The sequence below is a fragment of the Phoxinus phoxinus genome, assembly GCF_949152265.1.
Source record: "Phoxinus phoxinus genome assembly, chromosome: 20".
In the NCBI taxonomy this organism is placed as follows: domain Eukaryota; kingdom Metazoa; phylum Chordata; class Actinopteri; order Cypriniformes; family Leuciscidae; genus Phoxinus; species Phoxinus phoxinus.
In genome coordinates, this window is record NC_136895.1 from 17,920,614 (window position 1) to 17,945,806 (window position 25,193).

The 25,193-nt window shown below is 37.8% G+C and overlaps 2 protein-coding genes across 2 annotated transcripts in view; one reads left to right on the forward strand and one right to left on the reverse strand.

The window, feature by feature from the left end:
• LOC306988344 (disintegrin and metalloproteinase domain-containing protein 10) lies at positions 1–22,979 on the forward strand. Its single transcript, XM_079593282.1, has 15 exons — positions 1–150; positions 1,926–2,073; positions 2,174–2,292; positions 2,576–2,731; positions 7,438–7,517; positions 8,015–8,134; positions 10,053–10,145; positions 10,885–11,053; positions 16,100–16,260; positions 18,489–18,660; positions 18,813–18,957; positions 20,353–20,536; positions 21,134–21,233; positions 21,408–21,628; positions 21,762–22,979. Exons 1-15 carry the CDS (start codon positions 78–80, stop codon positions 21,864–21,866), a joined length of 2,046 nt encoding a protein of 681 aa, XP_079449408.1. The 5' UTR covers positions 1–77; the 3' UTR covers positions 21,867–22,979.
• The window catches only part of lpl2a (lipoprotein lipase 2 a), a 7,403-nt gene continuing 4,933 nt past the window's right edge, over positions 22,724–25,193 (reverse strand). The window contains exons 7-10 of the mRNA XM_079593284.1: positions 24,491–24,611; positions 24,186–24,392; positions 23,677–23,772; positions 22,724–23,587 (exon numbers count right to left, since the gene is read on the reverse strand). Coding sequence (XP_079449410.1) covers positions 23,566–23,587; positions 23,677–23,772; positions 24,186–24,392; positions 24,491–24,611 — 446 coding nt within the window. The 3' untranslated portion in view covers positions 22,724–23,565. The remainder of the gene's footprint in view (positions 23,588–23,676; positions 23,773–24,185; positions 24,393–24,490; positions 24,612–25,193) is intronic.

Consider the following 25,193-nt stretch of genomic DNA (forward strand, 5'->3'; position numbering starts at 1 on the left):
AGTGTAGTTCAGGCATGTGTAGCCAGACACATTCCTCTCGGAATAGGTTTCAAGCACCTATAGTGAGCTAAGAAGACATGGTAGCCAAACTTTTGAGTGCTTTCAAGATTTATCTGCTGATTTATATTTTATCTAGAGGACATTTTACAGGTAAGACATCTCTTTATGCGTTGTCTTTCAGCAGGTGGTGGGCTTATCTGAGGTCAATATAAGCACATTTGTCTACATTACTGAAGTTTTTTTGGCCTCTTTCATTGTAGTTTGCCTCAACTTGCCTGCATCAAAATAAGATTTGGATATAAGAACACCTTTAGTCATAGTTAGAGGTCTTGTTAAGGTAGGTTACACTATTGTTGTTCATAGGGTTAGTTATTTGGACAAACCCGAAAGTATTACACTTTGGGAAGTAACTTGACCTGCACCGTTCGTGCTCTGGCTTGTGGTGGTGAGGTATACTGTTACTTTAAAAAAAAAAAAAAAAGATTTTCATTTTGATAGACGATAAAATGGACAAAATAAAAGATTTGTGTCCAAAGATTATTATCAAGACAGGTAGTTTTTTTTTTACTTGAGCCACTCAAAACACTGTAGTGTTCTGTTCAAACAGAATGCTTTCTTGCGTTTAAAATGTGACAAAAGTGCACCACAGAACAGGGGTGTCTAATGCATTTTATGTAATGTGCTCAGAAAAAACACATGTAAATAACAGAAATGGCGAACAAGTCGGCGGACAGTTGCTAAAAAACAAAACAAAAAAACATGCTTGAACAAGCCTAATCTGTTTTGCTGGTATCCCAGGCTGCTCCAGGTATTTAGCTGGGGGCGAGCATGGTCTCCCAGCTTGACCAGCTGAAAAGTTACCCAAACCTCTCTAAAATCAGTCAACAGACCAGCAAATCCACTTTAGGCTATACTGCGTCCGAAATCGCATACTCCTCTTCAATACAGTAAGCGAAAAACAGTATATGACAAAATAATTATGTCTTAAAAGAGTAGGCAAAAAGTACCCTGATGACCTACTTTCTTCAGCGAGATTCTGAAGTGTGCATACGATGGACACTTTACTGTCCCATGAGGCCACTGGAGATGATTTATGAATGGCAGTGAAGCGACACAACTGACTAGTAGGTCACATGATAATGACAAAATGGCGAATGTAGGCATGTCCAGATACTAATACTATTAACATACTTTTTAGCGGTCGGTCGTGAAGAAATACTTAAAAAATTTCTTCAATCTTTTACTATAGAAATAAAGATTTCGGACGCAGCCAATGTGACTGTGATGCCCCAGTTTCTTCTGATTGGCCCACTGTTTTGACATAGAGGAGCGGTCACACAACTTTTAACTTGATATTTAAGCATACAGTATTTATTATTTTACAGCTTGTTGTATTATTTCAGCCCGCCCCTTAGTGTTGGATTTTTTTTATTGTTTCTTTTATAAGCCTATATTAATTTTAGCTACTTTATAGTCTAGTTATAGCCTATAATGTCTATAATACAGTATTATTAGCTATAGCTATTCGGTATATAGCTATGACTAAATATAGAATTATGTGCATTTATGTATATTTATGTTTTTGTTTTGTTGTTGTTTTGATTGAGTTGTTGTTTCTTGAGTTTGTAAATGGAAAATGTTCAATAAAAAAAAAACTTTTAATTTGACATGGCGTCTCTCGTGCGCAAGAAAATGCGCGAGACGGTGAAAAAGCAGCGAGAGACGCCGTGTCACGCCCGTTTAGTCTAATATTATTTACATTGAAAAACAATTAAGAAAATAGCGCGGTTGGAAAGCAAAAACTCTAATATTTTGTGATTTACTCAATACAAAACAGCTACGTTGAGGTTTAGTTGTCTGTAGATTTGTGGTGATAAATACATTGGACTCGAATTTAACACTATTTTTTGTTCCAACTATTTCAGAAGCTTTACAAGACATTAGCAAGTACATAAAACACTATGAAGGCCTTTCTTATGGCCGAGAGCTCTTAAAACAACAACACCAGCGCATCAGACGGGAGACACATTTGAAAAATCAAGAGCTTCATCTAGACTTCAACGCCTTTCAAAGGTAGGTAGCTACCGGCACCTATGATGTCCACACATCTTCATTATCCCTCCATACTTTATTATCCACTTACAAACTTGTATTAAGCACTGATTTCTTGTAGGGCATTCCACCTGCGTCTCAAGCCAGATGTAAATGGCTTCACAGAAGATTTCAAGGTCCAGTCAGAAGATGAAACGCAGATGGTGGATCTCTCTCACATATATTCAGGAGTACTAGAAGGTAGGACTTCTTGTTTTGGCAGCCACGCAGTTTGTTATCTATAATTAATGTTAATACACACTGTAAAAAGTGATAATTTGTGCGGAAACCTGTTGCCTTAAAATGATTAAGTAATAAACTTCATGCGTAACCACCCTATTTTTTTACAGTCTATGGTAACCACATAACTTAATTTTTCAATTACGCATGAAGTTTATTCATAATTTTAAGGCAACAGGTTTTCTTCACTTAAGTCAACTGATCACTTTTTACAGTGTAAGATAAAATGTTTTCTCTCTCATAGATGACAGTGGATCCTCATGTCAAGGTTCTGTTGTTGAGGGTCAGTTTGAAGGCACTATCACAACAGCCAATGGGACGTTCTACGTGGAGCCCACTGACCGATACAACACCTCCAACTCTGACCACCATTCCATTATTTATCATGAGGATCATGTGGGTAAGTGATTTTAAAACGTATTTCTTACGTTTAAGCTGTGATTTAGTCCCAACAAAATTTTCTCATGTCCTTTCTTGTGCGTTCACCGTTGTATTGATCAGTTTTTTTGGGGTCTTTTTTCCGATAGACTAACAAGCCATAAAACAAGATTAATAATATAGCCTACTGGTTAAGTTAGAACTGGTCGATATAATAAAACTTTTCCAACTCAATCTCCTGAGGTGGCGATTTCGTATGAATTTGTATGGTGCGATTTGTGTGGAAACCTGCAGTTTTTAGGGGAAAAGGAACCCCTAAACCTAATCATCAATGGGGCATAAGCAGATTTATATGAATTTGTATGAATTAGCCATCTTTTTTGTCAAAACTTAAAATAGTTATTGTTCAGCCAAGTCAATTTTAAATCCTAGTAGTCTTCTTTCTCTGCTAACTGACATGGAAATTATTGTTTTAAGTAGCAAGCCTAGAAAGCAGAGCCAGTTTACAAGGATTAAAGATATCTGTCATTTACTGTAAGTAATAGACGTACATTTAATGAATGTGTCAGTCTGAGACCACGTTCAACTTTTTTTTTTTTTGAGAACCTTTTGTACAAAAGGTCAGATTTGCTTCAGATGAAACTCAAGATGCTCAATATGAATTTATACAGGAAAGCAAAATGGGTGCATTTTCATTAGTGGTCCCAGACTTTTCTACCCTGGAGTGTTTTTGGTGTCATTTCTGGGATTTCCATTTGTGTTTGTGTACTTCCTTTGCTGTGGTGGTAAAAAAAAAAGAAAGAAAAGAAAAGAAAAAAAGGGGGGAGGGGGAAGGGGGGCTTGTGTTCCTGTCTTTGTATAGCATGGAGGTAAACATTGGCAGAGAGACAAGTGTAGGTATAGTCTGTGGATATTTGTGGTCATGTGATCTCGTGGTTGAAGTCACACCATGCCCATGTGGTTTCAAGGTTACAAGGTTTCAAGGTTTCCCATGGGTCCAGGGGCAGGTTATTCATATATTTAAAGCTTTGGATATGTTTTAAAGGAGCACCATGTAACTATAGTATGCCAGGAACGTCATAATATGTAAGAAATATAAACAGAATTAGCATAAGGGGAATCACTGTTTCAGTAAATAATGTTTGTAATTTTAACAAAAACATTTTTAAATTATGCTACAGTAAAAAAGCTGTTTATTAACTGTAATTTACCATTTGGATTTTACTGGATTAAAAATGTAATACATTTTACTATAAAATACTGTTTTAAAAAACAGCAAAAGCATTAATTACATCAATGCCCCTTTAAGGCAAGTCATTTGACTCGGCGGCCATCTTTGAAACGCCTCTGGGGCAGCTATTTCATTCATATTACAGCTTCTATATCTTTGAATGGGGAAACATCAAATTCTCCTAAGCTGTTCACCAAGCATACGATTAAATTTTATATTTGAAATCACCAATGAAATCTGACAAGAACTGTCTTATAAATTTTGTTTCTGAATGCTCAAACCATGACAAAAAAACGAACCAACACGATTTTCAGACTGGACCAGCCAATGCGCATGTGCAGTCATAAGCGCGTCTCAGAAAACCTTTCTATATAGGAACCGGAGCTTCTAAAGGCAGTTGCAGTGACGCAATGACTTTACCGATTGACGATTGGCTCCTTTATTTAGAAAGTGGGACTTATTTAGCCATATTATGCTACTTTCTCCCATTCATAGTAATGTTGTTCTAGTAAATATATTTGATGACATATAATTAATGTGAAAATCAAACAAAACAAAACTAACACTAGAAAAATGTCACATATTATGCACCAATTTTCCATTGCAAAAAGGGAAAATGTGACCCTTTTTTTATGCAGCATTTTTTTTTTTAAACAGTGTACTAATTTGCACTGTGATTTGCAGCCATTTTAAGAGACGGATTTCCTGTTTGAGTTACTTGATGACTGAAGCTGATTGTACAGATCTGTTATTTTTATACCGATTCCTCTTATTTTTGGACAATGCCGTGGTTTGTCTGCCATCTGGAAGTTAAAACTAACAGGAAAAGGAGCAGCTTTGATTAGGTTTCACTGCAGCTGGCTGAATAAAGGAAACAACCAATCAGAAGCAATGCATGAGAAACATAGATATAAAACACAGAATTAAGATGGTTTCCCAGTTGAATTTCATTATCAATTTATTGTCAAATCTTAGGTCAAGTCAAACTTTTTTTGTATAGCGCTTTTCACAACACGCATAGCAGCTTTACAGAAAGTAAAACGTTTTTAAAATCATAATTTTAGCAACACTAATGTCTTGGGTTTGATTTCCCGGGAACTTGCATACTAATAAATTGAAATGACATAAAAAGAAGAAAAAACAACAACTAATCTCCAGATTAGATTCTGCAAGTGTTCTTGGATAAACATTTATTTTAATTTCCGCTCCCCTCTGGTGTGGATTGTTTCTCAATAAATGCCGGCATATTTTCCTCAAACAACTCCTGAAACCTTTCTGCCCTGATCTCCACATGCACAACTTGAAAGAGAGGCACGCAGGATGAAGCCAAAGTCTGGAAGTAATTCCATCAATGGGTCAATGTCCGGCATTTGCCCTTCCTTCTCACATGCTCCATTTCTCTCAACTCAAACTCACCGATCCAGGAACGACTCCACTAGCCTTATTGTGTATAGAAACTATGATCATGTTCCAAAGCGTGATCTGAGGCCAGCGGTGGGACCTCGTTGTCCACCTCATTTACATTAAAGAATTCTTATTGGTTGACTCTTTCACACCAGGATGGTGTGATCCAATCATGTTGCTTCACTAGTTAAAGTCAAGAAACATCCTGACATTCACTCCCAGCTAAACTCCCAGTCATTTTACAGTGTAGGTAAAACTTAACCAGGCGGTTGAGGATGTCAACCACCTGACTTTGTTTTTTTGCCCTCAATTTATTTCAAATTAATGTTTAATCTGATTTGTGTTATTCTAGGGAACATCCTGAATTTTAATTCATAATGTAAAACCTTGTTTTTGAAAGTCAGTTACCTTGAGTTTTAAGGTCATACCACTATTGTTATGTCTGGTTGGGGTCACGATGCACTGCTGTCACAAATTCTATTGTATTCTTTGTAGTTGATTGAAGTTTACACGTGAATGTTTTTAAGTTGTTCTTTAATAAGAATAATATAACAGCATTATCAAGGTGTTTCTTTTCTTGAAAGACTTTAGGAGCACTGTGCCACTTTTGTAGGAGTCTTTGAAGGTGAAATGTTTTTAATTCTGTTCATTATAAGCATGCGCTGCAGTTATGTCGTCTGCTTTAAATGCTAGAGCTCTTTAAAGCAAGTGGATTCTGATTGGCTGTCAATGTTTTATCTTGTAAAAAATACTGTGAAGGTGATCTGGACTCCACTATTCTCACATAAATGAAGCTATTATTAAAACGTTATAGTTATCATCTTTTGTGTGAAAGGAGCTTAATGTACTAAATAACCCATAGTGTACACCCATTTGCTTTTATATTTCTAAGCATTCAGACTTTCTCTGTCTAGCAGATGATCAAATGGGTGAAAAAAACAATTGACTTACTGTAGGGTAATTTTGGGGCTGAGCAATTTTGAGTGGGCCCAATAAGAAACCTACAAATCACCCTCAGCAATGCGTTAAACCACCAAAACACCTTAGCAACACCCTGGCAACCACCCACAACACTTTTGCTTGGTCCTGCCAGCCCCACTCATGTTTTCTCATGGAAATGTGCAAATCTTGTTCTTCCTTTTAAATTCAGACTGTGATAAAACGTATAAATAACATAAAAGGTTGGAGTTTTTATTAACTTTTTCTTTCATTAGTCGTAAGTTGGTGTCACGTCCACCAAAGTTTAGTACAGTTAGTAATTATGTCACAATGAGAGTTTTCGACAGGGGTCAGAAAAGATACAATCGCTCAAGTCTCTCTTGAGCAAGCACCTCGGTTTTGCAATGGATTCATAACTTCAAGGCTGTACAAGCGGGTCCAAGATTTTTGCAATCTTTGTCAGATTGTCTGCATCATCTAGTCCTGCATTTCGCTGGACACCAATAATTATATTGGGCATCATTAATTAATTTTTCAAATGTATGTTATTTATATAAAGAAATAGCTTGTTTTTTTTGTTTTTTTTATCTGAGAAGAACCTAATTTAAAGAAAATTAGGATGGTGCCAGAAACCAATAAAACGTCACTTAAAACTTTACTGAAACTAATCTGAACGCCTTCCTTTCAAATCAACATTCTGGATTACCAGTGTTATTTTAGTATTATGTATGTACTAATGTACTAATATTATAGTACTTAATGTCTCGAATCAGCTTTTATTATTATATTTTCAGTTTTCCATTTTAATTTAAATTTAACTTTCAGTAATTTTTATGTGCTTTTGTCACAATATATATTTATATAGCTTTAATTTATTTTATGTCAGTTTTATTTTTAGTAATTTTAGTTAGTTTGTCTTATTTCAGTTAGCTGCCAAAGAAACATTTAAAATTTTAATTTAGGTTTTTTAAGTTTGTTATTCATCCATATGGTTTATCTTATTTCAGCTTTATTTCATTGAATGAAAACGATTCTTAATAGTTTTAGTTTTAGTAATAAAAAAAAGTTAATTACAGCATTTTATCCCTTGTTCCCCATCTCCTTAGTAGTTGACTCCCATATCGTAACATAATGTGATTTTTTTTTTTTCACAGACAGCAGTCCCTTGAGACGCGATCATGTTGGCTTCTGTGGTGCCGAGCGGCTGCAGCATCTTGTCCAAAACCACCAAGAGGTCAGACATGACCTCACCTCGTTTTCAGCTCAGCCCCGTATAGTGTGTCCTTACATTCCCAAATAATTTCTTTAAGAGATCCACTAGGTCTGGAAATAATTTAGAAATCAGATGTTCAGGGCTTTCTGAAATCGGCTGACATTACATCAACGGTTCGTAATGTCATTCAATGATTGTTTCGCCTTACCACCATGTCCTGTTTTTAAGAGGCGACCCAAGCTACTGCTTGGGAGAGTACTATCTGTCCGATCTATCTATTGTTTGAAGGTCCTGATTGGGTTAAAAGCCATGTGTTAATTTACCCAAAATGGGTGCAAGGACAACCTGGCGTGTTTTTAAATCAGATAACATGCTTCTGTTATATTTTAAGCTCATATTTACTACAACACATAATTTCCAGCTGTTCGGTGGCAGGATTGAAAAACCAGATGTGAACCTTCTCCTTACATTGTTCCTTCACGCCTTCTCAAAGTTCTCCATCTTGTGACCCTCAACAGGTACCGGTCTCCAGGTCAAAGAGGAAGGTCGACCAGTCCAAAACCAGCTGTCTTCTGCACCTCCATGCAGACTACCGCTTTTACAAACGCTTTGGAAGTGTTGAAGCCGTTGTGGCTCAGGTGAGTTCCCATAGCGCTCAAAAGATTCATTCAACTTCTATTTGAAGTCTACATGGGTAGTAAGCACAACATTTTTCTTGTTGACTCTAAAGTTTTGACCCCCCTTCGGTACCCAATCTCCCCGAAGTGGGATTCACAGCATGTTCCTTTCCTCAATCCCATTGGAGACTTCTGCGAAATTGTGGGGTTGTGTGTCACCAGTGGACCAAAGCCAAGTTCTTTACTATGGCTGCTGTGAAAAACAAAGGTCTTGAATCTGCATTGGTGGAACTTAATGTTATGTAACGTTTGTATGCTGAAGATAAAAGACAGGATTTCCACAAGTTAATGTTACCATTTGTTATCTTTTATCTGACGAGTTTTCCAGATTGGTGTGTTCTGGGGCCTGGGACGCCTGCTTTATGCCTGAGGCTTTTACTTTGGGGGTAGTTCCCATTGTCTGCATTTTATTTTTGAAGGTTACGCAATGTTTTTGTTTTACTGTCCGCAGCTGGTGATTTTTATTGTTTTACCAAATCACTGCATGTACAATATTCCTGAAAAGCAATGTGTCTGCCAAAAGAATAACTGAAAAACACCCTTAAAAATGATAATGCCTCTGTTATGTTTTATTTTTGTTGCTTTTTTTTTTTTTGGCTGGTTTGTGAGCTGGGCAAAACTGTTGTATGTCTTTTGGGTTTTGCTCCATATGTTTGTTCCCAGCAAGAATGATTAGTACTTAGCAAAAAAAAAGTACACTGCCGTTCAAAAGTTTGGGATTGGTAAGATTTTAAAAATGTTTTTGAAAGAAGTTTCTTATGCTCACCAAGGCTGCATTTATTTGATCAAAATAAAGGGAAAAAACTGAAATATTATTACAATTTAAATAGCTATTTTTTTATTTTAATATATTTTAACATTTGTATTTTTTTTTATGTGATGGAAAAGCTGAATTTTCAGTATCATTATTCTAGTCTTCAGTGTGATCCTTCAGAAATCATTCTAATATGCTGATTTGCTGCTCGAGAAACATTTCTTATTATTATCAATGTTGAAAACAGTTGTGCGGCTTAATATTTTTAGGGAAACTGTCATACAGTATTTTTCAGGATTCCTTGATGAATAGAATGTTCAAAGGAACAGCATTTATTTGAAATATAAATAATTGTAACATAAATGACTTTACGTTTGACTGTTAAATGTCAAATTATGTTTGACTATTAAATGTCAAATTAAAACTAGTATTCCCTTTAAATTAATAAATCACCCCGAAACTTTTGAATGGTAGTGTAAATAATTTAATCCCACAATTTAAATGAAATTAATAAAGATATGTAGTAATAATATAATATTTTTATACATAATTTTTAGATAAATATAAGGGTGTGTGTGCGTGTTTGTGTGAGTGTGTGTATTTATACATATATATATAGGCTAGGTATATACATTTAGATAAACTGTAATATCTTGACTTGTGATTATCATAATTTTTTTTTTTTTTTTTTTTTTTACAGATTCAGAAGTGTTTGTGTAAATGGGTGTAGGTACTCCAGCTGTGTGCCACCATGTCACAGTGTTCTTCCACATTACCGTATTCACCCAGTGCTGTGTGCTAATACGTTGGTCTTGGCCTGCTCATTGTAAGGAACAGTGGCCAGATTGTCACTCATATTCCATATCACCAGACTCTTTACCCCAGAGTGGTTTCATTCCCTCAGAGGTGAAATGTGCCTCATTCCACTGACAGTGAGTGGGGCAAGAGACTGTCTGGAGACTTCACTGTTGCAACCAAAGCTTTTAAGAACAGTGTCTCAATTGATCAAACAATTTGATAAGATTACTGTGGCAAAATTAATCTGTCTGTCGTTCTATTTACTGGTGTGTCGCTATTTCTGTCAATCAGTTAATCATAAGCTTAATGCAACAATATGTTTTCCAGGTCGCCTCCTACATGAAAGCAGTAAACGACATTTATGACAAAGCCGACTTTGACGGCATAGAGCTGGTTAACTTCAAAGTGAAATTCCTCACTGTAAGGTCCTTGTATTGCCCTTTTTCACATATCATTTCAGCCATAAAGTTTTCTGTTCACTGTTCTTGTGACTTAATTCTTCATCTATGTCAAAGATTTAAAGTCTGGATCAGTGTTGCCAGACTTGACGACAAATCTAGGGACTTTTTGCACTGCTGTTAATTGTCATACTCGTTCCATTGTCTGACAAAAAATATGTAAATGACACTGCTTTATTGGATATTTGTATATATATATAATATAAAAGTACAGTATGTGAACACGGATTAGGAGCGAAAGCAGATGTAAAGTGCCGACATTAGGCAGAATGCAAATATGACGCAATGATGTCACAAATATACTAATTGGCTGAAGTCATTAGTCAGGGTGGCACCATATTTCATTTTTGACAGGAATGAAAACGAGGCTGTGAAGGAAAGAATACAGTGTGTTTAGTGGATTGTACTTTTGTTTAACAGCTGACAAAATGTCGTTCTAAAAGACGAAAACGTTTAGTACACAAAAACTCTAGGACCTTTATAAAGTGTGTGACATTGTAGTCACTTGCGTTACTGTTGACTCTAAGTCTATCCCTCACAGCCTCGTTTTCATTCGCATTAAATTCAATATGGCGTCTTACCTGAATAAGGTTTATGGGGTCATCTAGCGACATTTAGCATCTTTTCAAGCATGCTTTAGCTACTTTCCATTGAAAATAGTTGGCAACAGTGATTGACGCAAAACTGGTTGATAATTTCAGGTGATCACAGAGGAAGATCCCAGCAGTCTTTTGGGCAAGACTCACATTGGACCTGAGAAGCTGTTGTGTGTGTTTTCCGAGATGGACTGGAGCGACTACTGTCTTTCTTATCTCTTGACTAACAGAGACTTCAGCGGGGTTCTTGGTCTGGCCTGGGAAGGAAAAGCAGGTAATATTTCAGCCCATCCGCTTTAGACGGGATCGGTAACACAAGCCGCCACATTGACGCCCACAACAGGCCACGTGGATGAATATTGTTATACTCAATGGTGGCCATCTGGGCTTGTATTGCATATTGGCCTTTGGTATGTGACCTCTATGCACAGTTGTCCTTGACGCGACATGATATTGAAGTGAATTTATCTGATAACATCACTCAAACTCTAGACACCCTATTGAAAAATTGCAGACAGTACGGATGGTGGGGGTCTGGGTGTGGAGTGGTGGTCTTTGGGAAGTACTTCTAAGAAATGTCTAGGACTGTACACGCATGTAAAGTTCAGAGAAACAAGCTTCCTGTGAGTTTTTGAGTAATTCCATGTGCAGTTTTGAGAGTTTTATGAGAAACAGGCGGACAGATTTACTTTAAAACTCCCTGGTCAAGTATTTGTTTTTAATGACTCTCGTAATTGTACGAGCAAACACAATTGAATGAGTAGACCAGCATACAGTTGTCTAAGCAATTGTACAAGCAGACTTACAGTATATCATTTGAATCCCTTTTAACCGAAGCAATAACTGTTGGTTCATTGTTTGTAGCACCGCTGAACTGACCTTGTAATTAACATTCTGCTACACAATGAATGCTGCATTTCTCATTAGCAACTTCCTCATGACAGGACATTACCTCATCTGTCGGTCCCTTTAATCTAGACATTATCAAGATCCTGAATGTCAACAATGGGAGATCTCCAATCTTCAATGTTCAATTCATTCATAAAAGAACAGCATTGATTTCTATACTAGCATAACCATGCTAGTATAACCATGTATGGTCCAGCTTGACCATAGAACTCTTGCTGGTTAAGCTGGCTAGTTAAGAAGCCTGCTGGAGACACCAGGGTCCAGTTGCACCAGTTAAGTTACATTTTAGCATAGTTGTGTGACAGCAGTTACAACTTGCATAATACAAAATATTTATACATTGCACCATTTAATTTTTCCACTGGACTTGAATCCATGTTTAAACAAAATGATTACAGAACCTGTATGATTTATATTTTCATATTTATTTATTACCTCATATACATATTTTTTTATTTCTGTTTTCCTGTTAGTTTACTTATTTATTGCCTCATAATTTAGATGATTATGTTATAGGCCTGTATAATTTATTTATTTGTGTCTTAATTTTACATAATTTCATTATATATTTATTTGCTTATTTATTTCATTTTCTGCTTTATAGTATTTTTCTCTCTCTTTATTATACATTCATATTATTTATTTATTGTTTTTTAATAATATTTATATACTGCCTCTTCTTTTTGCCCATTTGTTTTTAGTATTGTCCCTTAATTTAAGTTGATTTTGTATTTATTTATTTTCCCATGTGTTTTTATTAGTATTTATTTTAGGTATGGTTCCTGAAAATGTATAATAATATAAATATACTAATTTTATTTCATGATTATTTATATATTATATTTAAGTGGAAATATTTTTTTTCTTACCCTTGTCAAAAAAGTTTGAAATATTACCATAACATGATAAACCTGAAATGTACAGCCTTACAAAAAAACTTTGGTTTACCAATTTGTGTCCATATGTCCCAGTTCAAGTAAGACCTAACAAACGTGTCTGGTGAAACCCAACCGAGCAAACTCACCCCACCAGTCCAGTGTTGTCTTTTCAGCAAGGTATTCACTCATACCAACACATTCCTTACATTTTGACTCTCAATGGCTCTCAGATCTCTCCGAGTGGAGGCTTTCACAGAGGTAGTGCTTTGTAAATGTACACAGAATCGCTTCAGAATCTGAATGTCACTGGGATCTCATATGGCTAGGAAACTGAGCAGTCATTGTTTTGATTATTATTGTTGCGGTTGGAGGTGCAGGCCGCCAGCTGAGATCCTTGAATCTGGCCATGGGATTGACCACAGCGCCCGCAGTGATTGGCTGAGAAAGGGGGCGTGAATCCACGGCAATGGTGACATGTGACCAGAGAGCTATGCACACTAGACCTCTGCCCCCTCCACAAAAACTTGGATAACCACATTCCTTTTTTCACATTTGTCTCCATGGCAAAGCCCTCACGTGAGGAGATTTCATTAGACACGCATATTAGCATTTAAACACCATGCCAATCCAGTATCAAGTTGCGTTCAATTCCATACGGGATGGGCCTCATGTGTAAACTTGTTAATTCAGGCTTTTTTTGGACAAACTTCACAGCGATGATAACTTTGATGTGACGTCCAGTGCTTTAGCACCCAAACATGTCAGGAAACTCAATAGATGCTAATGCTAACATCTGGAACATTTAACCAAGACATCTGCAAGTCCTACAACAATCTTTTTGGTCTTGTTTTGACGAGGCATGTTATCACTAATTTACTCCACGGTGGAGTAGGCTGCAGGGGTTGCTTTCTGTCAATCATACTTGCCCAACAAAGGTGCATTACTCTACTTCAGCAGCTTGGGATGTTGTAGAGTCAATATTTTTGATAGATGGGTGGTACTTCTAATATCTTAATGCATTATGACTTGGACCATATCTTAAATCCCATAATGTTTGTCGTATAGAGTGCTGCAGGGATGACGTATTTTTGTAGTCCAAAACCAAGAAACAAGTTAGCATTTTTTGTCCTGAAGTCAATGGATTTTTTCAATATGTGTTTTTGGCTAAATTCCTGAAATGAGGTGTGTGGTTAACACAGACTCAAGATATTTCACGTTTTGTTCTACAACATAAAATACATCAGTAATACCTCCTTGTGATTGTTTTTAAAGCCTTTACTTGTCTTGTATAAGGCAGTTGCTAACAAGTGGCTAATTGGGACTACAGAGGTTGTCGGGGACATTAAACATCTGAACAGGTAAACTCATCTAGTCTCTAGTCTGCTTCCACAGTCTCGTTGTGTTTATAATCACACTCTTGCAAACTAATCCAACTCAAAGTTTCAGGGAAAATTTATTTTAAATAAAGACTGAAAGAGTTGTCGGAAGCTTAGTTGTGGTGATGTTGAAGTCATGGGGCCCTGGTGGAGTTCATTCATAGTCTACGTTTAGATTTTTACTTCTGCCGATTGTATTTAGGCTTAAAATTTCATAAAAGTGGGTCCTTTGTCAATAGTGCAATCATAAAGTTTGGTTGGCCAAGGGAGCTTATTTTCTGCAATTATCCAAAAGCCAGTGGAAAAACCCTATTGGGTTGTTGTCGATGGAACCATGGTGATGCTAACTTCCGGTTTGGCCTACAAAAATACATCATCACTGCAGCACTCTATTGGCCTAGTACAATAAACCCTAAAGTCTAGAGTTTAGTCTAGTCCTCCGCCTCAGGTATCAAGTTCTAGTACTTCAAGTACTTCTGCATCTCTTTGTGGTTGGTTTGAACTTTTTACTGATTGTTTCGCAGAGTATAACCCTAGATCAGGAGTCACCAAACTCGGCCCTGGAGGGCCACTGTCCTACAAGAGTTTAGCTCCAACCAGGTCCATCACACCTGCCTGAAAGTTTCTAGTATGCCTAGTAAGACCTTGATTAGCTGGTTCAGGTATGATTAATTGGGGTTGAAGCTAAACTCTGCAGGACAGCGGCCCTCCAGGACTGAGTTTGGTGACCCCTGCCCTAGATCATGATGGCTTCTCTCAAGTGACTGTGTTGTGGTGCCAATCAATAGCCTTGTGTCCTAAAAACCTTGTGACAAAAAAGGCTCCCTGCAAGTCCAGTGGAAAAAGAGCCTGATATAGCAACTGTGAAAGGCAGCAACGTCCCTGAGGCACCATCCTGGTCACCTTACAAGTTGTTGAATGAGCTCAAAGTTTTGTAAAGATGCCTGCTCACTAGAGTACACCGGAGTAAACTGTTCACCTTCATTTCATTTGGCCCTGTTCCTAGTCAGTTGGGATGAGTAAGGTCTGCAACCAGGCACTGCATTTATATGCCATTGCCTTATTGAATATAGCTCACATAGTTGGTTTAATGTGTTTATCTGGACCACACCATTCTCCTTCTAATTGCACTATAGCTGGATAGACATGGTCTGCAAGACCTTAACATTTTAATGTGTAGATTATTTTTTATAGTATTAACATAAGTTTAATATCCAGACATACATTAATAATAATAATTTATAATACAACTATTATATAATAATACATCCTGTTCTCAGTCAGTTGATTTAACTGTCATTTGGAATTTTTAGACATTTACATTTGAAAGTTTTATTTTAAAACTCCTGCGTTTCTATTAATTAGAACCAGTGACAAGTGACTCAGCAATTAAAAAAATGAAGACCTATTCCTCATGTGAGAGTACATGAGATACAGATGATGACCATAAAACCTCTATAAACCCACAGTTCACATAAGTTTTATGTTTAGCCAGTTTATCTAGCCACAATGTATGGTTCTCGTAAATTCCCCCTGACAAGCAAAAAAATCCAGCTCCCTGGTTGGAAAACACAAATTTAACAACATCTGAGGAAGTCATTAGCTTGACCTTTGATTTTGCTAGACTAAAACAGTTCACAGCCTGGTTTAAAACAATCCAGGACTTGGGACTTTGATGGACCAGCTGATCTTGACCAACTACAAGTCTAACCTCTCTTACCACCCACCAGCAGACTTTAGTCAGCGATGATGTAATTGGTTAGGGCTGTGCAAAAAAGACCAGCTGCTTGTGATCAGCAGTAAAATTGTCTGTTGGCATTATATAAGCTTGAAACACAGGGGATCTCATATGAGAAACGTAAGCAACTCTGCTAGCTGGTTTCTTTTCATTCTCTACAGTATGTAAATCATGACAGAAGATATTTTGGCCAACCTAAACCCCACTGACACATCGATTTCCAAGAAACACGTAAATGCAGCACTAAAACACAAAAGTTTGCAGTACTAAAACACAAGCTAAACTCTATAGGATAGTGGCCCTCCAAGAGCAGGACTGGACTGCTTTAACACATGTGCCTGAAGTTTGCATTTTTATGTTTATGGACTGATGTTTTTAGTTTGAATCTCATTTCAGATTATCCTTTCTCTGATTCTCAGATGACTGGGGAGGAATCTGCTCTGAGATGGTCGTGAAGGGTGGTCTCAATTCCAGCCATAACACGGGTCTAATCACCCTTCAGAACTACGGCAACTACCTTTCTCCCAAACACGTGCATCTGACCTTTGCCCATGAGTTGGGCCATAGTCTTGGAGCCCCTGTGAGTCCTATGTTTGCCTTTGCTGTCACCACCAGCTGGTTGATATCACCGACAAACCTCTGTCAGTTTAATTAATAGTTATAATCAATGTTGGGTTTGCAACTGGGTTTGCAAATCAAATATGCAATCTTCATTGGCTTACCGGTAATTTGTTTTGTTTTGAAAATGCATGCTGCTATGCTGTTGCCAAATGCTAGCTTACTTTTGTTAGATTGCAGGCTTTAGCATAGCATGTCACACTATAGAACATGATTATCTAAATGCCTTTCAGTGATCTTTTCCACCTGTTGCAGCCATGTTCTTCACACTTCCTAGGATTCTTTGGCAGATTAGCTCTGCGCTTCTCCAGTTGTCCATGTTCCCTTTACATGTTAAGTCACATTTGACATCAGAGGGCTGACAAGCATGGCTCATTGTTTCCAGACTGAATTTGGGATGCAGAGCAGATCAGAGGATCCACATCACCTGTGATTTATGGGGAGAACTGGGAAAGGGGCCAATGGCCTTTAGCCCAGTTGTCTCATTTCATTCCTGGAGCCACAGAGCTTGTGTGAATGAAAAGCTCCATTTGTATACCTGGAAGTAGTTTTACTACTTCATAGCCATGGAAATGTAGATATTTACCGGTAACTGACAAAAATAAGAAGAAAAGCTTTTCAAAGTTTTCACTGACCAACTTAAGTACAAATGATTTTGATGGCTGCAACACACTCCAAAAAAGTCGGGAAAGAGGCATGTTTACCACTTTGTCACATCACCTTTCCTTTTAATTACTGGGTCTCGGTTCGATTGTTTGGTCCGCACCAGAGTTCGATTGCTGTATTCACACCTGCCCAAAAGGTCCGCACCAAGGGGGGAAACGAACTAGAGTTCGATTCAATCGAACCAAACAAGGCAGGTGTGAATACACCCTAAGTCTCTGTAGAATCCCAATATACGCCTCCACATCAATGGTACCTTCACACATATGCAAGACCCACATACCGTTTGCATTGATGCACCCCCATAACATGACAGATGTTTGCTTTTGCACCTGTCTGAATGGTCCTTTTCGTCTTTGGGACTGAGAACTCGAAGTCAGTTTTTCCCCAAAACAAGCTGAAACGTGTATTCATTTGACCACAGCACACATTTTCACTGTCTTTTAGACCATCTGAGATGAGCTCAGGCCAATGGAACATAAAAGAGGTTCAAATTGCATTTCTTGATGCAGCGGCAGACTGTGCTAAGTAACAACGGTTTTCCAAAGTATGGAAAAAGTATGAAATTTGGGAGTTCTCTCATTGAACCATGACCCAACTTTGCATGCGAAGTCAAAGTCTTTGGTGGATGCTCATTTTATACCCAAACACGATACACTCACCTATTACCAATTCACCTGCTAATAGTGGACTGTTTCAAAACAGTTTAACTTGAATATTCTATTGTCTTTCCACTTTTATTTAGCCTCTGTCCCAACTTTTGGATTGTGTTGCAGCCATCAAAATCAAAATGTGTTTATAATTACAAAATACAATTAATTTGGCCAGTGAAAACATTGGACATTTTTACTACTTTTACCAGTGATGTACTGATTCTGATTATTTCTCAAGCAAATTGGGTGATTCTGATACCGGTTGCCGATTTATTTATTTTTTGGTTTAAAAAAAGTATCATTAGCAAATTTATTTGTTGTTTATTTGCTCTATAACAGGCTAAACTGGCCTTAAACAAAAATATCTGTAGCCATTTGAAATTCAGGGCAACCACTGCATTTTAAAAAACAGACGGACTGAATGAAAATGCAAATTCACTCTCTGACAGTAGGTTGCGCTTATAGAACAGCAGGGGTTTCTTTGGATACCACTGTAAAGTTCCAGTTCAAGACAGTTCCCTTCAGGGATTCATTCATATAACCCCCCATCCCCAATTCAATATTTATATTTTTCTTCCTGTATTTCAAGCATATCGAACAGTGAGCTTGCTGTGCCTGGTATAGTATTTTCTCTGCTAGTGCATCTGTGTTCTCTTCTTTGCGCCTATCTTCAACGTGTCCCATCTCTGTCCTGTGTTAATGTCCTGTACACAGACTTCTTATATTTCCGTTACATTTTGGAAAATAATTGCAATGCAGTTTGTGTGTAAGTACAGAATAGAGATCGGTCAAAATAAAACTAAAAGCCATTTATGGCCAGTCAACAGGAGCATCTCTAACATTTACATTTTACTTTGTGATTTTTCTGTGGCAGCACGATGAGAAATCGAACTGTGGAGGCATGGAGATCACTGGTGGTAAAGGAAGGTTCTTGATGTTCCCTCAAGCCACCAACAAGATTGAGGAGAACAGTGACAAGTTCTCCCCTTGCAGCCTGCGGCACATGAGTCGCATTCTGAATATCAAGAAGGACAGATGCTTTGTAGGTATGACCTCTGTCTAAATTCTTGGATGGGATAGATATGCTAATGAATGTTAGCTTGTCTCAGTCCTAAATCATTCCTACAATGGGGCTGATCTCCATGGCTCCATGGCGTGAGGTAAACTGACTGGAGATGTACCTGTTTTGCCTTGTCAGTTAGTGAGCAGCCCATTTGTGGAAACCGCATCGTAGAAAAGGGTGAGGAGTGCGACGTGGGCCACAATGAAAGCGATCCATGCTGCTACAGCTCGAAGGAACCTTCAGGCATTGAATGTCGACTGAAGCCTGAAAAACAATGCAGGTTTGCATCAGTCCATTTTGTGTCAGGAGCATGACCTTTGGACTTTTTGGACAAATTAAACTTCTTTACTCTAAGGTCCCAAATAGTGCTGTCAACTAGAGGATGGATACCCGACCCGAGCCCGACGGGACCCGCCGGTACCCGACGGGCCGGGCCGGGTTCGGACAGATATTTAGAAATTATGTTCGGGTTCGGGTCGGGCTCGGTCACATCAGCGCGATAAGGCATTGAACATTTTAAATTTAAAACAGCTTATGTAGGTAGCCGATGTGCCTGATGCTTTCACTTGATGCAAACGTTCGTTTTTGTGATTAAAATACATGTAAAATATTACCATCCGTCTTCCTGTGTGCGGACATTTGTTTATGTAGCCGTGACAACGAAACGCGTGCATAATGTGCGCGCGCCAGGTGTTAAGAGCGCTTGTTGCTCCGCGCGCTGATGCGCTTGTCCTGTTGACATTTCCGATTGCCTTCCTACAGTTGCTTAATAAAAGCGGGCTTTCCACACAAACAAACGTACAATTGTCATTAGTATGAGAAAAAAATGGGATTTTAACTGTCGGGCTCGGGTCGGGCTCGAACATAAATATCTTGATGCCTGTCGGGCTCGGGTCGGGTTCGGTTACTGCTCTGTCGGACGCGGGCCGGGCTCGGACTGAAAAAGTCGGCCCGATCCGCACTCTACTGTCAACCCCATCCTTGGTGGTGTAAAGTCACATCAACTATTAGATAGCAGACCACTGTTGAGACCGCAACAGAGGGGGCTTTCCAAAAGGATGTATCAATGGTGATAGTAAGTGCTGGGGGTGGTAGTAAAATCCCTTTGAAATAAAATGACAAATGAGAGACCTTACACCAGGAGTCTCCAGTCCAGCTCCTGGAGTTGCCACCTTTTTTGAAAATTTTAGCTCCAATCTCAATTTGACAGATGAACCAGCTAATCAAGGTCTTCAAGATTATTTAAAACTTCCAAACAGGTGAGTTGGAGTAAACTCTGCAGAAAGGTGTGCCGCCAGGAACTAAGTTGGACACCCCTGCCATCATGTGTTTAGAGGACTACCTTTTTGACAGGTTTAGCTCCAACACTAGTTAAACATACTTGAACCACCTAATAAAGGTCTTCATACAATACTCAATACGTCTTGGCTGGTGTTTTATAGAGGGTTGGAGCTAAACAATTCAGGAAGGTGTCCATCCCGGAGCTTGGTTGGACACCCCTTCTGAAGGATCTTGTGGACTCCGTGGGAACATATAAATAAAAGCTACTTCAACAGCACCATTTGGGATAGCTTTAAGAATGCCTGAACTTATCATAGTTTTTCAGGTTCACAAAACCTACCTTCTTGAAGTTGATCTTTGGTAAATGTTTAACTTACAGTTGTATCTATCCTAGTCCTAGCCAGGGTTTGTGCTGCAGCTCCCATTGTGTCTTCAAGGAAGCTGGGCTGATGTGTGAACAACACTCTGAGTGTCGCAACCAAAGTGTATGCTCCGGTTCCTCTGCTGCATGTCCAGAACCTCCCGCCAAGCCCGACATGAAAATATGCAGTGATGGCACACGTGTCTGTTTCAACGGGGTACGTCCAACAGGGCCAAAATGGATTTTTGTATATCTTTTTAGCTGTGTTCACACTGTACTAAACCGATTTGGATTCAATCCGTGTCTTTCATTTCAGTGTAGTCCATTTACAGTGTATCTGCATATTTACATTGATATCTGGCTAGACCATTCAGACTGAAACATATCCAGATTTGAATCCAGTTTCAAACCACATATACATGTAGTTTGGATCCAATTTGTTAACATCAGTTTTCATGCATTTTTAACTATTCAGAATACAAAAAAACATATATTTGAGATATTCCACAAACGTCAGAGCATAGCCTTGAGGATGTCTGCAATATGTAATACAAATACCCCTTTTCTTGGTCCAAAGTCATAAAAACATCATATTGTCATAAATAATATCTGTTTGCATGAAGAAGATTGGGTAGGGATTAGGGAATGAAAAGACAAAAGAAATCCAAAAGATTGCGTGGTTGTGAGCTTAACACATGGAATTATTTAGACTTAGTGAGCATAGTGATACAAATTAGATATCTTTTTTTGAGTATTACCCTATTATACAATGTGAGGTCCTCTATAACCAATGTCTTGTGGCTTGATGTCGCAGGAATGTGGCCTGTCTCTCTGCGCATTGTACGACATGGTGCAATGTGACTGTCCGGGAGAGAACAAGATGGAGAGGTGCCACATGTGCTGCCAGCAGAGAGGTAACCACAATGTTCCGCCACATCAGAACGTGTTTACTACTCCAAATAAATTAGATGCATAAACAGCCGTTTGTGCTGACATTACTGCTTTATAAAAACTTAAATTAAGCACATATGTTCTTGTATCCGATTTTTAGTTTACTTCCTTGGCATTATCCTTTTTTTTCTCTGTAGATAAACCTAATACCTGCGCAAGCACCACTTCTTCGGTTCTTTTGCACTACTTTAGCGGGAAACGTGTCGCGTTGGTTCCTGGATCACCCTGCTCTGGAAACAGAGGCTACTGCGACAGGTTTAAAGTCTGCCGAATCCTAGATGCGGATGGCCCAATTGCAAGGCTCAAAAATTCTTTCCTCAAATTGGATGTGTTCGATGACCTGGCCGGTTGGATGAAGGTTTGTTGTTAGCATTTGTTAACAGTCTAATATAACATCATGCTAGCATCTTCCATTGGCGGTTGTTTTGTATTTCCTTCATTTACCTTAGTTTTCTTTATATACTTTGAAACTTCTCTCTTCTCTTTCGTAGGCACATTGGTGGGCAATTCTTCTGGCTATTCTCGCTATTTCAGGAGTAATGGCTGGGCTTATCTGTGTTTTTGGACAGCCCCTTGAGATTGATGATGACAGGTAAACATCTCTCCATCTGGGGCCTTCCAACTGGCAAGAAACCCCTGCAAGCAAGAAAACATTGCTTTTGAGGCAACTTATGAATGTTCAAAACATCTGACTGATCATTGAAGGCTGTCCAGATGCACAGCTGAGAGTCATCCACAGCATCTGTCCAAACATGATTTGAGTTTACTTCGGCCATGTGTCACACACCATTGGTCTTTAGAAAGTTATTTTAACTCCAGTGCTGATTTGAGAATTGAATATTCTCCAGCTTTCCAGCTATAAATCATTGCTCTCAATAACTTTGTACACAATGTCACCTACATTTATTTCAGAGAAATCCAAGAACATGACATTCTAATTTTGAGAAACATAGACAACAGATGGCTGTAGTTTCATGCATACACAACAGGTTTTTGGGAATGCTACAATACAAAATCAGTAGATGTCAACCTGCAAATGGCTTTCTTTTAGTTGTCCCTGCATATTTGGTTCCTCCGGAAATCACAGGTTCAAAACAATATCAGCAAGGTCAAAATTTTGTGTTGTACAAACTCTTGGCTATGATGAGTGATATCACGACACCAGTTTGTTTGAGTTGCTGGATTTGCTTTCACGATTTTATCTCTTCATGTCGTCCTTGGGGTGGTTACCATGATAAGCACAGAACTAAGTGACATTTAAGCTTGTATGGGGTAAAAAAGTTCAAAAACGATTTAATAGGAAATGTAAATGTTTTGTAGCATATTCAATAGAATTCAATTTGTAAATTAATTTATAATGAGTATAATGTGCTCTAAGAAATGCAAAAAAAAAGCTAAATTAATGTATAAAACACTTCAAGTTTAGATCTCAAGACATTTAAAAAGACATATATTTAGCTCAAAGATATTTATATATATTTGGACACATTTACAGTACAGTTCATTTCATTGATGTACATCACATTATTTTTCATAAAAAAGTATAAAATGTAGTAGCAGTTTGTATGATGTAGTAGACGGATTAAATGTCAGTTTGCAGTAGGCCTTTTTGGAATATTTTTTTCTGCTTATGAATGTCGATTACCTATATAAAGTGCAAAAGAGGAATAATTTAACTTCTACCAATAATAAAATGCATTCAACACACAGTAGATGCTTCATTTGTTTTCATTTCATTATGATTTTTTTTAGATGAACTTATTACAGTTGATTTATTTGGACTTTAAAAGGTGCCTTCTGGATGTAATTGTTTCTTTTGCTCAAACAACATGCTAAACATTCAATATTTCAAGTGATGGTATTAATGCACGTTTACATTTTTCTCAGTGGAAAAGTACCATCGAAAAGTTATCCGAGTTTACAGACAATTTAGTCAAAATACCAAAATTGTTTACTAGTTACACTAGTTACATTAGCGAAATGTTGCGGGTAAAAAGTTTTGTTATTTTGTATTCATGGACAGTGAGTGTAGCCAGAAGAATCAGCATGACATATAATAATACACTGGATTAACTAATGACCATTCAAATATAAATCCACTGCTATTCAATGAAATCAATCACATTTCAAGGCTTTTTAAGCCTATTCCATACAGTACAAAAGTCCACAATCCATTTGCATGAATCACATTCATAGCAATACATTATTCAATACAGTGCAGTTGCAGTCTTAATAAATAACATCTGTATAAATACATTTGTTGAAGTGCTTCATCAAAATCTCTTGCAAATCATTTCATTGGCTCTTCAGTTTAGGCCTGTGTTGGAACAAAGAAAATGGTAGTTATTAGAATTATATGAGATTAAATGTGAGGATATTAATTATAGTAGCCTACGCTATTATCACCTTTTCGATAAAGACCTCCATGGTTCCCTGCATTTCACAAATACAACTTCTTGAACTGAACTTCCCGTTTGGTGATCTTTTAAACACAACACAATTCTAAAAAAAAAAGAAAGAAAGAATGAAAGCTGTTAGATACTTAAGAATATATGAATTTCATTGCGTTAGAAGAAACATCACATCATGTGGCATTTAATGTAAAGAAAGCTAACTTTTCAACCAAAGCTTTTGTTAGGTTTGAAATTATATTAGTAGATCCTAATCAGTAGATACGTTCAAATTGAAGACATATTGTGACATTTTCTGGTTGCGAAATGTTAGTGGTTCATAGTTAATGTGATGAATTACACCTAAGTTTCTCTGTTAGAACACCTGTGTGAACTTGAGGGAAACTGACTTCCTTGAGACCGATTCATTCAAGTCATTGAGCAAAAGAGTCTCAGAAATGTGAATTTTAAGTGTCTGAAAGCTTTTTAGGTTCATTATATCTAGCAAGACTGGTAGAAACATACTTTTTTTGTGTCTCCCCAGCTCTGACGCGGACTTTATGGATCTGTACGTCAAAGTTTGTGGAATCTCCATACCACCACGAGGAGAGCAGAGTGAGTAAAGAGGAAGTGGACTCCTCCCATTTAAACTTCAGCATCAGAAGATCTCCAATGTCCTTCTCGGTTATAACGAGGAACGAATGAGTCTTTTTGGTGGTGATCTTCTCTGGTCTGCTTGTTGAAATAATTTAACGATAGTTGGCATTGACATTTGACTGGTATGAAAACAATATAGCCATCTTTAGAATATATAAGTATTGATTACTCACACGTTCAACTTGAGATCTTCTGCATCACCATTGGTACCGTAAAGTGAGACTGTCAGGGCTGGTTCCGTCTCTAATTGATTTATTTTTCCAAGGAAGTTGATTTTCAGCTGATAGTGAAAAACTAAGAAATAAAAAATTATTGTAGCACCCACAACCAGGGTTATTATTTTTAGGTTAAGTGCCCCTAATATGCTATTTTAAAGGTTCCTTATTTTTTCTTGGAGGACTCCTATGCATCCAAGGTCAAAAATCATTTTCTCACAATATACACTGCAGCATCACCTCTATTAAGGATTCGCTCTCTCTAAACCCCTCCTTTCCGAGACCATACTCTGCTCTGATTGGTCAGACGGCTCAGTCTGTTGTGATTGGTTTGCCGCTTACAGCGCATGTCGGAAACAAAACACCAATTACCATATCTGAATTTAAGCACCGGATCTTTCTCAGAGCTTGTATACACGGTAATACAAACTAATAATGGCGCGAATTTTAATAATTGTAATATTACTGTAATATTACTGTAATAATTCAAGTGCGAATCCTCATCCTTTGGAAGTGAATGCAAAGTGGATTTGCTTTTGCAGAGCGTAAAACCACATCTCGACGTGTCAACAACACAAACCAAAATCTTTCGGGTCTCTGCTGAGGGCGGGGCAAAGTAGACGTTGCTCGCAGGTAGCCAATGAAGACCATAGGCTGGCAT

Coding starts and splice junctions, on each gene's coding strand:
- LOC306988344 (XM_079593282.1), top strand. CDS start 78: ATGGTAGCCAAACTTTTGAGTGCTTTCAAGATTTATCTGCTGATTTAT. Junction 2,293..2,575: donor ATATTCAGGAGTACTAGAAG/GTAGGACTTCTT, acceptor TCTCTCTCATAG/ATGACAGTGGATCCTCATGT. Junction 8,135..10,052: donor TTGAAGCCGTTGTGGCTCAG/GTGAGTTCCCAT, acceptor TATGTTTTCCAG/GTCGCCTCCTACATGAAAGC.